The sequence below is a fragment of the Erythrolamprus reginae genome, chromosome 3, assembly GCF_031021105.1.
Source record: "Erythrolamprus reginae isolate rEryReg1 chromosome 3, rEryReg1.hap1, whole genome shotgun sequence".
NCBI classification, from domain to species: domain Eukaryota; kingdom Metazoa; phylum Chordata; class Lepidosauria; order Squamata; family Dipsadidae; genus Erythrolamprus; species Erythrolamprus reginae.
The window spans coordinates 134,472,060-134,485,447 of record NC_091952.1 but is presented as its reverse complement, the minus strand read 5'-3'; the positions used below and the strand labels follow the sequence as shown (position 1 = coordinate 134,485,447).

The 13,388-nt window shown below is 38.2% G+C and overlaps 1 protein-coding gene across 4 annotated transcripts in view; it reads right to left on the bottom strand.

Moving 5' to 3' along the window:
• Positions 1–772: 772 nt before the first annotated feature.
• The window catches only part of TADA1 (transcriptional adaptor 1), a 38,334-nt gene continuing 25,718 nt past the window's right edge, over positions 773–13,388 (bottom strand). For 2 of the 4 annotated variants that reach the window (XM_070746791.1, XM_070746789.1), the window contains exons 4-8: positions 10,485–10,582; positions 5,329–5,538; positions 3,873–4,024; positions 2,310–2,472; positions 773–1,428 (exon numbers count right to left, since the gene is read on the bottom strand). In XM_070746791.1, the coding sequence (XP_070602892.1) occupies positions 1,276–1,428; positions 2,310–2,472; positions 3,873–4,024; positions 5,329–5,538; positions 10,485–10,582 (776 nt within the window). In that variant the 3' untranslated portion in view covers positions 773–1,275. The remainder of the gene's footprint in view (positions 1,429–2,309; positions 2,473–3,872; positions 4,025–5,328; positions 5,539–10,484; positions 10,583–13,388) is intronic. The other 2 variants (XM_070746792.1, XM_070746790.1) reach the window with 1 other exon arrangement.

Here is a 13,388-nt window from a genome sequence, read left to right as displayed (position 1 = left end):
GTTTCACTGATTGAAGAGAGGTTTGATGAACAATCTGTGCCTGGAGTTCTTTTTAGCATCTGAGTAATGAAGAATCATGTTTACAGGAATAAACCGGCCGCTAGGTTCATTTATTAGATATGTTTACATTCTCTTCCTTTAGAAATCACCCTCCTTGAATTTCTTCTAAGCCTCTTTAATATGGAACCCATTCAAATTATTCTGTATGACAGTAATTCCTCACTAAGTAAAAAACAAACAAGCATACAAATCCCTATTCTCACTTTCACGGAAGAAAATGACCAACAGATTGAAGATGAATATTTTCCTGCTGTGATCTTCATTGTGCCAGAGCTTTTTAAAAACAAATAGTCTTTTTGATTTATTTCTATAATTTATTTGTTAGAAATAAATGGGGATTTTCTTTCCACTGGAGACTCAGGCATCCTCTAGACAGATCTGCAGAACAAAAAATTCCTACGTTGCAACCTCAACTAGTTCTGGGTTTTGTGGAGCTATCATTTATGGCTAAGGAACTTTTCACTGTTCTGTTTGACAATCTTTACCTCATTTAGATATATTGCAAAATACTGCTGAATCACAAATAAAGAAAACTCTCTATTCTCTAGTTCTCTGCTGTGAAACATAGGGTGTAGGAGATTCACTTTAAAGAATTATAAATTCTGTTGAATACCTACCTAAGCAAACAACTTGGTACTTTCAAAGAGGCAAAATATACTTCAAAAGATCATCAGGGTGAAACAGCAAAGAAAAAATATTTTACAATGAAAACTATCTTACAATAAAATTTATTTTAATGAACCAGGACTTCTCCAACATGTAATAAACTTGAATTATACAAAAAAAATACCAACAAAACAAAATTTTGTGTAATATATTTACAATATATATTTGTAAAAACAACCCAAAGCAGCAGCTTAGATGGCCTATGTATCGGGTGACTATAGGAACTCTATCTTTGTACTGCAAATAGACAGAGCATCAACTTACATATTAAGGATGGAATGAAAACAAAAATGTGGTTTTTGCTGCAACATCCATTTTCTAGTTGAACAGAAAGATTTTCAAAATGAATGCCATTCATTTTGTTGAAAGTTATCAGCAAAATAGGCAATCTTCTAAGCAATCAGGGCTTTGTTTTATGCTTATATGCTCTTCAGTTTGAGTCATATTTCCATGGGAAACATGTTCACACTTCTACCAGAAAGTGCTCATAAAATAATGCAAATGTTGAGATTCAAAAGTCCAAATGCCAAGTCAGCACTGGAAACAGTCTTAGCACATTAGGAGGCCTTCCTTCGCAGCCAACCTCTGCCGATGGATTTTGTCTTGCTGAAGCTCCTCATGGTTTGGATGCCAGAGTTTCAGGATGATCCTTTCAATGTTGAGAGCATAGACAGTATGGGCTGGAACCACTTCCCGGTGGATCTGTAAGTATACAAGTGAAAATCTTACTGGGCTCAAATTAATCATATATCATATTTTTCAGAGTATAAGATGACTTTGCCCCCACACATAAAAGGTTGGTACATCTTATACACCAAATACAACCATTTTTGGCCTCCCGAAGCCCCACCCCATGTGAAAATGGGCACGCAGAGGTTTTGGGAGGTCTGCAGAGTGCTCCTGGGGGTTAGGATAGGGCAAATGCTCCCGTTTTTTAAAAAAGGGACAAAAACCTATTCATTTTTCACAAAAACACGGTGCGCAGAGGGTTTGGGAGAACTGCACAGTACTCCTCTTTTTCTTACTTACCTCTTCGAAATCTTGGTGCGTCTTATGCACCAGTGCGACTTATAGTCTGAAAAATACGGAGTGTGCGTGTATGTATACACAGGGGTGAGCTACTGCCCGGACGGGGGGAACGCAGTGAGGTAGTGAAAATGGAGCTCCATCCCAGAGCACCCAATTTGCACTGAAAGATGTTGAAAGAAAATGCAGGGCATAAGCCAGCCCACAGTATGCACACACACACGCGTACAACATGTATATAAAAAGTTGTAACTAATTGATTATATATATAACTTTTTTAAAAGTTGATTTACAAATTTAAACTGAATTATGTTTTTATTCGGATTAAGGTTAATATTCAGACGATTCAGTGTGTTATGTTCTTGTAAGACACCATGAATCTAAAAGATGTGGCAGCACACACATTTAAGACCAAATAGAAAGCAAACTATTTATTTTATTTCTAGGTATTCTTTCCTTTCCCCCATTACTTGGTAGTAAGTTCTTTGTGAAATAACATCTCCATCAGGAGAACAGCAACTGAAATTAATATATATACTGTAATCTGTTAAAGTTACCTGCAGTGCCTCAAAGAGATCATACATGTTCACTGGGGGAAGGGTTGCTGGTGAGGTGTCCCCGGAACAGGCCAAAAGGAGGGCTGCTTGTTGCTCTGCATCATCAGGTGGTAGATGGGAAGCAAGGTTTTGACCAGGTGGGGGAGCCAAGTAGGTAGGAGGGCTAGGAAAAAGACACAAATTGGAGAAAAATTGATTTTGCATCCTATTAGGGGAAAAGAAAGAGTTCACTGCTGGCTCAGATTCTGTCCTGAATACCAGAAGTGTTAATTGGCACATAGACCCCCCACACCAAGCCACTTGAAAGTCATGTGCAATGTCTGGTCTGAGTAATGTTGTATAACATTAGGCTGCATTTGAATAAAAATGAAACTTTTGGGCAGCATTTAGTAGTAGCATTTTTTCAACAAAACCTAAAGCAAATATGCATACTATGAAAATATTTATTGATTTATTTGTTTGCTTTATTTATAGTTCACCCAGCTCCAGAGATTCCCCAGAATTAACATCCAAATAAAACTTATACAATTATTAATATAATCCATGTTGTGGTTCTTTATCCATGCACAAAACCAAATTATTTAAAATAAACAATACACAAAAAGGTAGGAAATGTAATACTGAAGTCAGGGGAGACATAACTTTTGATCATGATTGTATCATTCAAAGGCAATAGCACTTACAGTGAGATAGCGCTCCAGTTTTTTACAGCCCTCTCTAAGCGGTTTAAAACATCAATATATTGCCCCCAACAATCGGGGTCTTCATTTTATCAACCTCGGAAGGATGGAAGGCTGAGTTAACCTTGAGCCGGTAAGATTTATTTATTTATTTGTATGCATGTGTGTGCATGCGTGCGTGCATATGCAAGCATGTATACGTGTATATGTGTGTGTGTATATATGTCTACACATACATACATACATACATACATACACACACACACACACACGTACATATACATATACATAGATGCACACACGGACGCATATGCATATAAATGAACACACACACACTGCTCAAAAAAATAAAGGGAACACTTAGACAACACAATATAACTCCAAATAAATCAAACTTCTGTGAAATCAAACTGTCCATTTAGGAAGCAACACTGATTGACAATCAATTTCACAGGCTGTTGTGCACATTCACCCTTGTACAGAACAAAGTATTTGATGAGAATATTTCATTCATTCAGATCTAGGATGTGTCATTTGACTGTTCCCTTTATTTTTTTGAGCAGGATAGACAGACAGACAGAGATTAGATAGATAGATAGATAGATAGATAGATAGATAGATAGATAGATAGATAGATAGATAGATAGATAGACAGACAGACAGACAGATAGATATTACACACACACACACACACACACACACACACACACACACACACACTGCATATGGTTCCAGAAATTTTGTTGCTTAGTAAATAATGCCTAGATTGGCCAATTTCTCATTAAAAATACAACCACCGATTATTAGACCATTTTTCTTAAAAATTAAGTTCCATATTCTCACATTCTCTCTTATGCTGCATTAGTATTAAGCAAATCCTTACCATTCAGTTAAGTTATTATAAGCAATGACACTATTCTTCAGGTACGGCTGTGGATTGACATTGCTTCCAAAGGCATATTTGAAGTGACCATCCCTTACACGGTAAGCCTTTCTTCTTGATATTACAGAGGAAAGGATATCCTTAAGATGCTTCTATAGAGAAAGAAATATTTTACTGCTTGCAAAAAACCCAAACCTTGAAGTATCCAATGCTTCTTATGATTGCAACATAAAGGGCACTGCCTGTATTCCCCCTTGTTTCTGGCCATCACTCTATTCTGAAATCCATGCCTATCCCCAGGTATACCTGCTTTGTCAAAGCCCGTTATTTGGTTTATGACTTGCTATTGTTTAACCTCTGGACACCCATCTTGTTCCCTTGGTTCTATAAAGCCCAACTTTAGTCAATGAGGTACTCATGTTGACTCTAAAAGATGATTCTAACTTCTGCATGCGAGGAGCTAATGAAAGATGTAAATAATTAAAAATACAAATAATATTTGTGAATTAAATTTGTTTGTATCCTGCAGACAAAAAACGGTCAAAATTTTTGTTTTTGCAGATTTTATTTATTTGTGGGAAGCCTACAAATTACAAACTACAATTATTTGGCAACACAAATAATTTAGCAAGAGTATGTTGTCAGAAATTCTTAGAGTCAGAATTACTAACTCCTGCAACCAGAAACAAGTGAGAATTGAGAATGGCCACATCTCTTTATTCCTATTTGTCTCTTTCAAGAATAAAGGAAGAAAGGTGACATCAAGATTCTGTTCTTAACATTAAGAGGTACTAAACCAGCGACACAATTTGTCATCGCCTTCTCAGCTTCCAGGCTAATTTCAAAAAATCCTTGAGGAAATTTTCCAGAATAATTCACATCGATGAAGACATTAGATGGGACCCTTCAAACTGTTCATTTCACATATGAATAGAAAATATTGGTGAATAAAAATGATGGCATCATCACATAACATTTTTCTAGATTCTACAGAGTCTTGTAATAAGAAAAAACAGAAAAAAGGAGCCGTAGGGGACAAGAAGTTGTCCATTTATAATATTGATCTCAATTGAATCTCTGATAAAGCATGAAGTAGTTAAAAAACAAAAGCTTTCTTTAAAAGCAAAAATAAAATTTCCCAAGAAAACAGACAGGCAAAGGAAACTTATGTTAGTCCATACATTTTTGTTCCTTAAGTAGCACAATCTTACTTTGCCTACATACAGTATACTTACAACAAGAAAGTATTCAATCTTGGACATATGTGCAAAAACAATTCCACAAATTAATATTAATAAGCAGACAAAATGGTTTTCATAGGTCTGTTTTCTTGTAATACGGATATGCTTTTTGCTCCTATTTTTTACAAAGGCAAATAATTAATGCCAAACTTGACATCATATACACAATGTATCGGAGTATTCATGACTAAATTTGCCATTCTGTGTAATCTCACCTCTACAGCATAGACAACAACTGTAACTGCTTCTTCGGTGACATTATCCAAGCCATGCTCATAAGCAGTGACAATCATCCTTCCCTCGAGCTGGCCCCAAGTGGGAAGCATCATTGTGTGTGAACAAAGCTTCAAGTCATCATCTTCTTGGGGATCTTTTGCCACAAACTGCTGAGCTCCAGACAAGGGATTCTGGGCCTGGAACCGGTGCTGTACAACAAAACAAAACAAAACAAAAACAACACGTTCCATTATTTAGCCAATAACATTTACAGTCAAAATGTTGGGAATTCCAGTGAAGATGACCAACTGACAATACACCCAGGCTCCCTCTGGACTGTCACTTTTTCAACTTAGAAACCAAAGGAACTGGCTTTCCTTTATGACTCTCCTGGATTAGGAAGAGTTTCAGAATCATCCCATTCTCTGTCAGGAGCTGTGCTTCAAAGTGAGCTTGTGAGGTCATAAAGTTATGCCTTTCATTTCTTAATCACTTTTAAGAATCATATTTCTTAAACTAAAAAAGGTTCTCTTCAGTCACACCCGGTTTTTCCTTTTTGAAGATTTGAGCTATTTTTGAGACTTCTTACTTGTTAAATGAAAAGAAAGAGGGCTAATGAAGGCAAGCTAAAGTAAGGAAGCATGAAGTATCTTTTTAAAAATATTTATTTATTTATTTAATTGTCAAACATGTATAGTATAGTAGTAGTTTGTATAAACATAACATAAGTAAAAAGTAACAATAAAAGAGGATAATAGGACAGTAGGCACAGTGGTGAAGTCAACTGTGGACAGTCTAAGATTAAAGTTTTTGGGGTTTGGGGAAGTAGGTAGTGCATTCCAGGCACTGATCACTCTACTGCTGAAGTCATATTTTCTGCAGTCGAGTTTGGAGCGGTTTACATTTAGCTTGAATCTATTACATGCTCGTGTGTTTGCTGCGGTTGAACATGAAGTAGTCATTAACAGGAAGGATATTTTGATATATGATTTGACATTTAGTAAATTAGTTGTAAATTGTCTAATCCCAGTATTTCAAGTCAGGTGGAATAAGGTATTTTGGTGTGAGCAGAGGAGTGAAGGAATCTTCTTGTGAAATATTTCTGGACTCTCCCGATTGATAGAACTTTGATGGAAAAAGCTGAGGCTTTTATTTTACTATGTTTAAGTAATTTGTAGCTTGGTCTGCTTTGCTATATGAGTGGCTAAAACCTTCTGATTTTTATGAATTCTGATTGGCCAGCAATTCTTAAAAGACTTACAAAAAAATCTACTCTTTAACCACAAGAGGGAGCTAAGAAGATGGAGCATTAGAGATGTGTTTTTAAAAAATCTTAAATAAAACTTATCAATTTATAGATCAGCTACGGTATGTTCTAAGAACATTATAAAAACTACTCAAATTACTTCAGAGATGCAATTATGTGTAGAAAATTACCAAAGTACTGAGCAATTTCACAAGAAGCTGACAATGCAAAACACTCAATTGCAAGTTTGGAATATAAACCTGACACAAAACTTTATTATGTTGGTTTAAATATAAACCTTCCAACACAATTGATACAAGAATTCCAAGAAAATCTGCTCTTCCCTTTCCATTTTTTCCTTCCCCTATTTTCCCATTATTTTTATTTTCTTAATTGTATTTTATATTAAGATAAACTAATAACATCATGCTATGGTCACTGTTGGAAAAGGGCTCATTTATTTATTTGTTTGTTTGTTTGTTTGTTCATTCATTCATTCAATTCATTCGATTTTTATGCTGCCCTTCTCCTTAGACTCAAGGCGACTTACATGTTAGCAATAGCACTTTTTTAACAGAGCCAGAATATTGCCCCCACAATCCGGGTCCTCATTTTGCCCACCTCAGAAGGATGGAAGGCTGAGTCAACCTTGAGCCAGTGAAGAGATTTGAACCGCTGACCTACAGATCTACAATCAGCTTCACTGGCCTGCAGTACAGCACTCTACCTGCTGCGCCACTCCGGCTCTATGATCTTTTATTTGTAGTCCATAAATTATGTTTGAACTGTTGCAAAAATGAGATCAAGGCAGTGGTTGAGTCTAGTGTTATTAGTTACTAGTTGATTAGTCCCAGATTAGTAACAGTATTGTAGAGGGTTGCATGTATAGGATCATTTGTATATTCATTTAGGGTCCAATTAATAAGAAATAGATTGAGGTCACCAAGAAAGATAAGAGGGGGGGCGGCAGGAGGTTGCCCATGTTAGCAGTGTAGGGGCTCTGTAACAGAGAAGGAAGTGAAGTGTGGTATTTAAGGACAGCTCGCAGATGATGATCTCAGGGAGAGCAAATTCAATTGAATATTTTTTAGATTTAGGGACTTTTTATGATTCCTTCATATTTTTTATGATTCCTTCTAGTGCTTTGCAAGAATTTACTAGGGAAGGTGGGTACATTTGTATGCTTAGATTCCTTTCTTTCTTTCTCTACTGGCAGCTGCTGTTCTAGAGGAGATTCAAAAGGAAAACCTCTGTCTCCCTCCTTCTTTCTATTTTATCTCAATGGGAAAGAAACTGTTGGTACTCAGGAATGTAGTAATTTAATCCTTCCAAGTTCCCTTTATTAGAGATAAAACTGGTCTATGGGTTGATTATGAGTTATTTCTGCTCTGAGTTCTCCAGAGGCTTGTGCTGCTCTTGCCAAAATGAAGATCGCTCCCTGTATGCTTCCTGTGCTTTGGATTTGCACAAGGGTGTTGTCTAAGTTACACAATAAGTAATTCTGAAGTGGATCAAAGTGATTAGTCTAGCCCTATACAACAAACAAACAAAAAAGGAAGGCAGGAAAGGAATAAAATTTTACTGTCCTGTCCACTATCCTTCGTGCTGGTAGGATCCACTAAACCTAATCTGCTCTGAAAAGGCAAGAGCAAGCCACATGCCACTGACCAGTCTATGTAGCCACTAAGCTTGATACAAGAGACCCATTTTTATTTTTCTTACCTGCCCACTTACAAACTGAAGGTCTCCCCTGCTGCAGTCTTCAGCAGCCCCAATGTTAAAAGTGTACTGTCCATTACAATGTCTTAAATACAATCTATGGATCCTAGCCTAGACCTGAACTAATTAAGGGAATTAATTCAAGTCTACCCTAAATTCTGGAAGATTCAATATAAACCAAGATGGGAAAAACCTGAAATTTTGGAGTAACGATGTTCTGGAACTCCCTGTCCAAGATGGTACTCCTCTGGTACTCATCACATCTAAAAACATTTGCAAGTTTTACTTAAAATTCACTTTACTCTTTTTAAATGTTTATTTATTATTTATTTATTTATTTATTTATTTATTTATTAGATTTGTATGCCACCCCTCTCCGTAGACTCGGGGCGGCTAACAACAACAATAAAACAACATGAAACAAATCTAATATTAAAAATGACTAAAAACCCTTATTAAAACCAAACATACATACAAACATACCATGCATAAATTGTATGGGCCTGAAAGGAGGAAGGAATATCTCAGTTCCCCCATGCCTGACCACAAAGGTGGGTTTTAAGGAGTTTACGAAAGGCAAGGAGGGTGGGGGCAATTCTAATCTCTGGGGGGAGCTGGTTCCAGAGGGTCGGAGCCACCACAGAGAAGGCTCTTGCCCTGGGTCCCGCCAACCGACATTGTTTGGTTGACGGGACCTGGAGAAGGCCAACTCTGTGGGACCTAAACGGTCGCTGGGATTCGTGCGGCAGAAGGCGGTCCCGGAGATATTCTGGTTAGTGATGTGAGATTACTTTATCTGTTCACACTATAGCTACAAATTTTGTTAATTTTTATTGCCATTCATTTAATTTTTATGCACATTTGCATGGAATAAATCAAGCCTCAGTTTTACTGGTATCGTCCTTTCTTATATTTTTTCATCACCATTCAGATCTTTGTAAAAGTCTTTCACATTTCTTGGAAAGTCTTCTTTCAGTGATTTACATTAAATAAGAGAAATAGAGGTATGCAAATATTTTGGCTGTGTTACAACCTAGGGCAATCATGGCAAACCTTTATTTGCTCAGGTGCCAAAAGGGCACGTGTGCACCTGATAGCGTGCGCAAGCATGCCCACACAGTAATGGGCAGCTAAAAATTTTACTGCCACAATGTGGGTGCGGCTTATTTTGTGGGTGTGGCTTGCCAGCCATGTGACTGAGTAGGAATGGCTTGCTAGCCATGTGACCAGGTGGGAGTAGCTTGAACGATCATCATTGTTCAAGTGAACTGTTAAGTCCTCAACTTACAACGTCACAAGTGTCGCTCTCTGGGGTGACAATTTACTTCATGTTTCATGCGCTCTCCTTCCTGGGTCACCCCCTGCCTCAGGCTGGGTAGCTAGGTGAATGGGTGCCGATCAACTGTTGAGAAAAGAGGGTAGAGGAAAAGGGCCCCGTGCAACTCCTGCTGGTGCTGGTCTCCCTGCTGCTTTCCGAGGAAGAGGATGGGAGAGGGGGATAGTCAGCTGGAGCTGGGCACACAGCTTCATTTCCGCCGGTGGAACTGCGTTCCACCCTGTCCTGCCTGCTACCCACCCCTGTGCCTACACTCATAATGCAATGCCCTCCCCCACGCATGTGTGCACAACCCCTCCTGCGCTACCCCCGTAGGATAATTCAGAATCACTGAATTATCCAGAACCTGTGGATGGCGAAAAACAAATCTCAGCTGATTTTTGTCCTTCCGAAGGGCTGGGGACAAGTCGTTTTAACCGTCCCCAGGCTTCCAAACTTCCAGTTGGGTCATTGGATCTGTTTTTCACCATCCACAGTTTCCAGAGGTTTTCCTGAAGCCCGGGGAAGACGAAAGCAACCACCCCATGCCCTCCGTAAGGCCGAAAATCAGCTGGCCAGAACCCATATGTATGCTGAAGCTGACATAGAGCACAGCTTCACGTGCCCTCAGATATGGCTCCACACGTTATAGGTTCACCATCACGGACCTAGGGCAATACTGCATATGTGGCTGTTGCTCAAATTAGAAACACTGCAGTGAATTATCAATGCTTCCCCATACTCTACTCTGTATTGGTGAAGAGAGAAAATTGCAAAGTGTAATAAATGCTACTGGTTATACCGGGTATTCTGGTGGGATAACAAGGATTTGAAATGGAACTGTTGTGTTTCTAAGTCTCATAAGAGAAACTTACATCAAACTTCTGCCTAACCGAAGAAAATTTTTTCTTCCCTTTAGGCTTGCCAGGTTTCGGCGCAGAACCTCCTGTCCAAGGCAGAGAGCCAGCACCTTCTGAAAATAGGAAACAGAGAAAAACACAAAGTTTTATAATTAGTACATTAGCAAATTGTGCCCTGCCTAATTTAAGTACAGTATTTCTTAGCTGTTTCTATTTTGCAGACCATCTCTCTTAATCGTCATCTACCTATTTCTTTTCTTATCTTGCTTACTGTAATTTGGATATTCTTATTTTCATCCCAGATGACTCAACAGTGATATTTTAAACTGTATTTAACTGTATGATGTTCTCTATCTGAACTAGAGTCATTTTAGACTGCATTTATTTTAGACTGTATTCCTCAGTAAGTTTTCAAAATGTATTGTATTACTTATATTAGGGCAGTGATGGTGAACTTATGGCACAGGTGCCACAGCGGAGGGCATTTTTGGCTTCGAGAGCCTCCGGGGGATGGGGGAGGGTGTTTTTACCCTCCCTTGGCTCCAGGGAAACCTTTGGAGTCTGGGGAGGGTGAAACACGAGCCTACTGGGCCCATAAGAAGTTGGGAAACAGGCCATTTCTGGGCTCCAGAGGGCCTCCGGGGGGCAGGGGAAGCTGTTTATGGGTGTGGGCACTTGTGCAAGCGCGATAGCGCGCACACATGCTAATTTGGCACCTGAGGAAAAAAGGTTCACCATCACAGAATAGCAATTATAAAACAGCTTTTCTTGATTTGATGAGAAGCTTGGGGAGAGCCAAGTTCTAGTTCATTCTCAGTTATCAAAGCTTAGTGGGTGACTTCGGGCCAATCACTGTCTCTGCCCAGCCTACTAACAGGACATTGATGGCTGCCTTGTGCTATGTAGTGTAGGGTCTCCTGCCCAAGCAGGGGATTGGACTAGAAGACCTCCAAGGTCCCTTCCAACTCCATTGTATTATTATTATTATTATTATTATTATTATTATTATTATTAGTAGTAGTAGTAGTAGTAGTAGTAGTAGTAGTAGTAGTAGTAGTATTAATGGGATGACAGCACTGAAATATTGTATATAATTCAGGTGATTAATCTTCTAAAAATATACTGCAGAGTAAAAAATCCTTGTTCAACCACAATAATAAAGGAAATTTCCTCTGAGAAACTGCTGGAGAAGAAATTTAGCTTACAGCAAGACCTCAAACTTTAGTATAGGGAAATATTTTAATAATGTTTATTTTTCCTGTTTATAAATATTTATTATAATCAGTATATAATCAAGTTTATATATGAATTAATAATATCATGTTAAACAAGGTCTTCATAAAAATGTCCTGAAATCTGATGCAAGTATACAATTCACAGTATTTGTCTGATGTGTGATATAATCACATATAAGACACTGTTTACTTCCCTGTAGATGCCTATTCTGCAAGTATTAATTCCAAGTCCCAATGTTTGGGAGAAATGAAAGGAAAAATACACCTCCAGGCTACAGTTTGGTAACAGTAATGTCATTAAAAAAGGAGAAAGGGGGGGGAGATAAATGCCAGTCTCATTTTCATTTGTATTCTTTAGTGCTATATAATTTATCATCTGTAAACCCACTCATCTGCAAATTGATTTAGCCAAGCCTGCTACCTAGCTGCAGTCACGTAGTCACTGTATATTTATTAGAAGTCTACAATGTGTACTCAGGCGCTTTTGAGTTTTCATTTATTCATATCTAATCATCTTCTATGTTAAAGGTTTTCCACACAATTTATGCAACCATCATTTTTATACACATATTAAACAGATATGACTAAGCAAATGATGAAAATGTTAATGATTGGTAAAAGGAGCATCAGGCAATGGGGATATTTAAGGATTAAATAAAAAGAAGCAAGGAAAGAGATGATGCAGACTGTGAATTATAACAATAGCAATAAGACTTATATACCACTTCTTAGTGCTTTTACAGCTCCCTCTAACCAGTTTACAGAGTCAGCATATTGCCTCCAACAATCTGAGTCCTTTGTATCTGAATTATATCTGAGGTATTATATATACTTCACTTGTTCCAGGTATAAATTTTAAGATGGATCTCTAAAAGATGTATGGCTTTATGTTATAACTGGTATGCCACAGAATTCAAAAGTAGGCATGGTTAGAAGTTCTATGGCAATTCTTGCATGTCAGAATTTTAAACTAGCCTGGAAAGATGAAAAACATCTGAGATGAAGGCACTGGCAAATCATCTTTATATGGTTGCCATGCAAAATAGATTGATACATCATGAAATAATCTAACATTGAGCTACACTTGAAGGAAATTTTATTAATTCATTAGATTTATATCCTGTCGCGACCAGAGCTCTGTTATCAGCTGCAGAGGCCTTTGTTAAAGGCCTTTCCTGAAGGTCTCTCTAGCCGATAACAGAGCTCCAGATTGATGTTATCAGTTCCAGAGGCCTTTACTAAAGACATTTCCTGAAGGTTTCTGCAGCTGATAATAGAGTTCTGGATTGGTTTGTTATCAGCTACACAGGTCTTCAGAAAAGCCCTCCAGGGTGCAAAAGAAATGGGGCAAGTATGCGAGGCCTGGTTGCAATTATCTGAAGGTAAGTAGTAGGGCAGTGATGGCGAACCTATGACACGCGTGTCAGCACTGACACGCGGAGCCATTTTAGGTGACACGCGGCCGCCGGAGAAACAGGGAGCTTAGAGTGGTGAAGATGCAAATCTCCCCGCTTTCCAATTTCCCACCGACTGCAAGTACAGCAACTGCAATTATTATTATTATTTTTCCTCTCCCCTTAATTTTGTTTTGCACCAATTTTTTAAAAAATTGCGCCGGTTGCAATTTTAATTTCACTTCCAGGGCTATTTACCCGGGGTCCTACTTTGCTTACATTAAACTGCT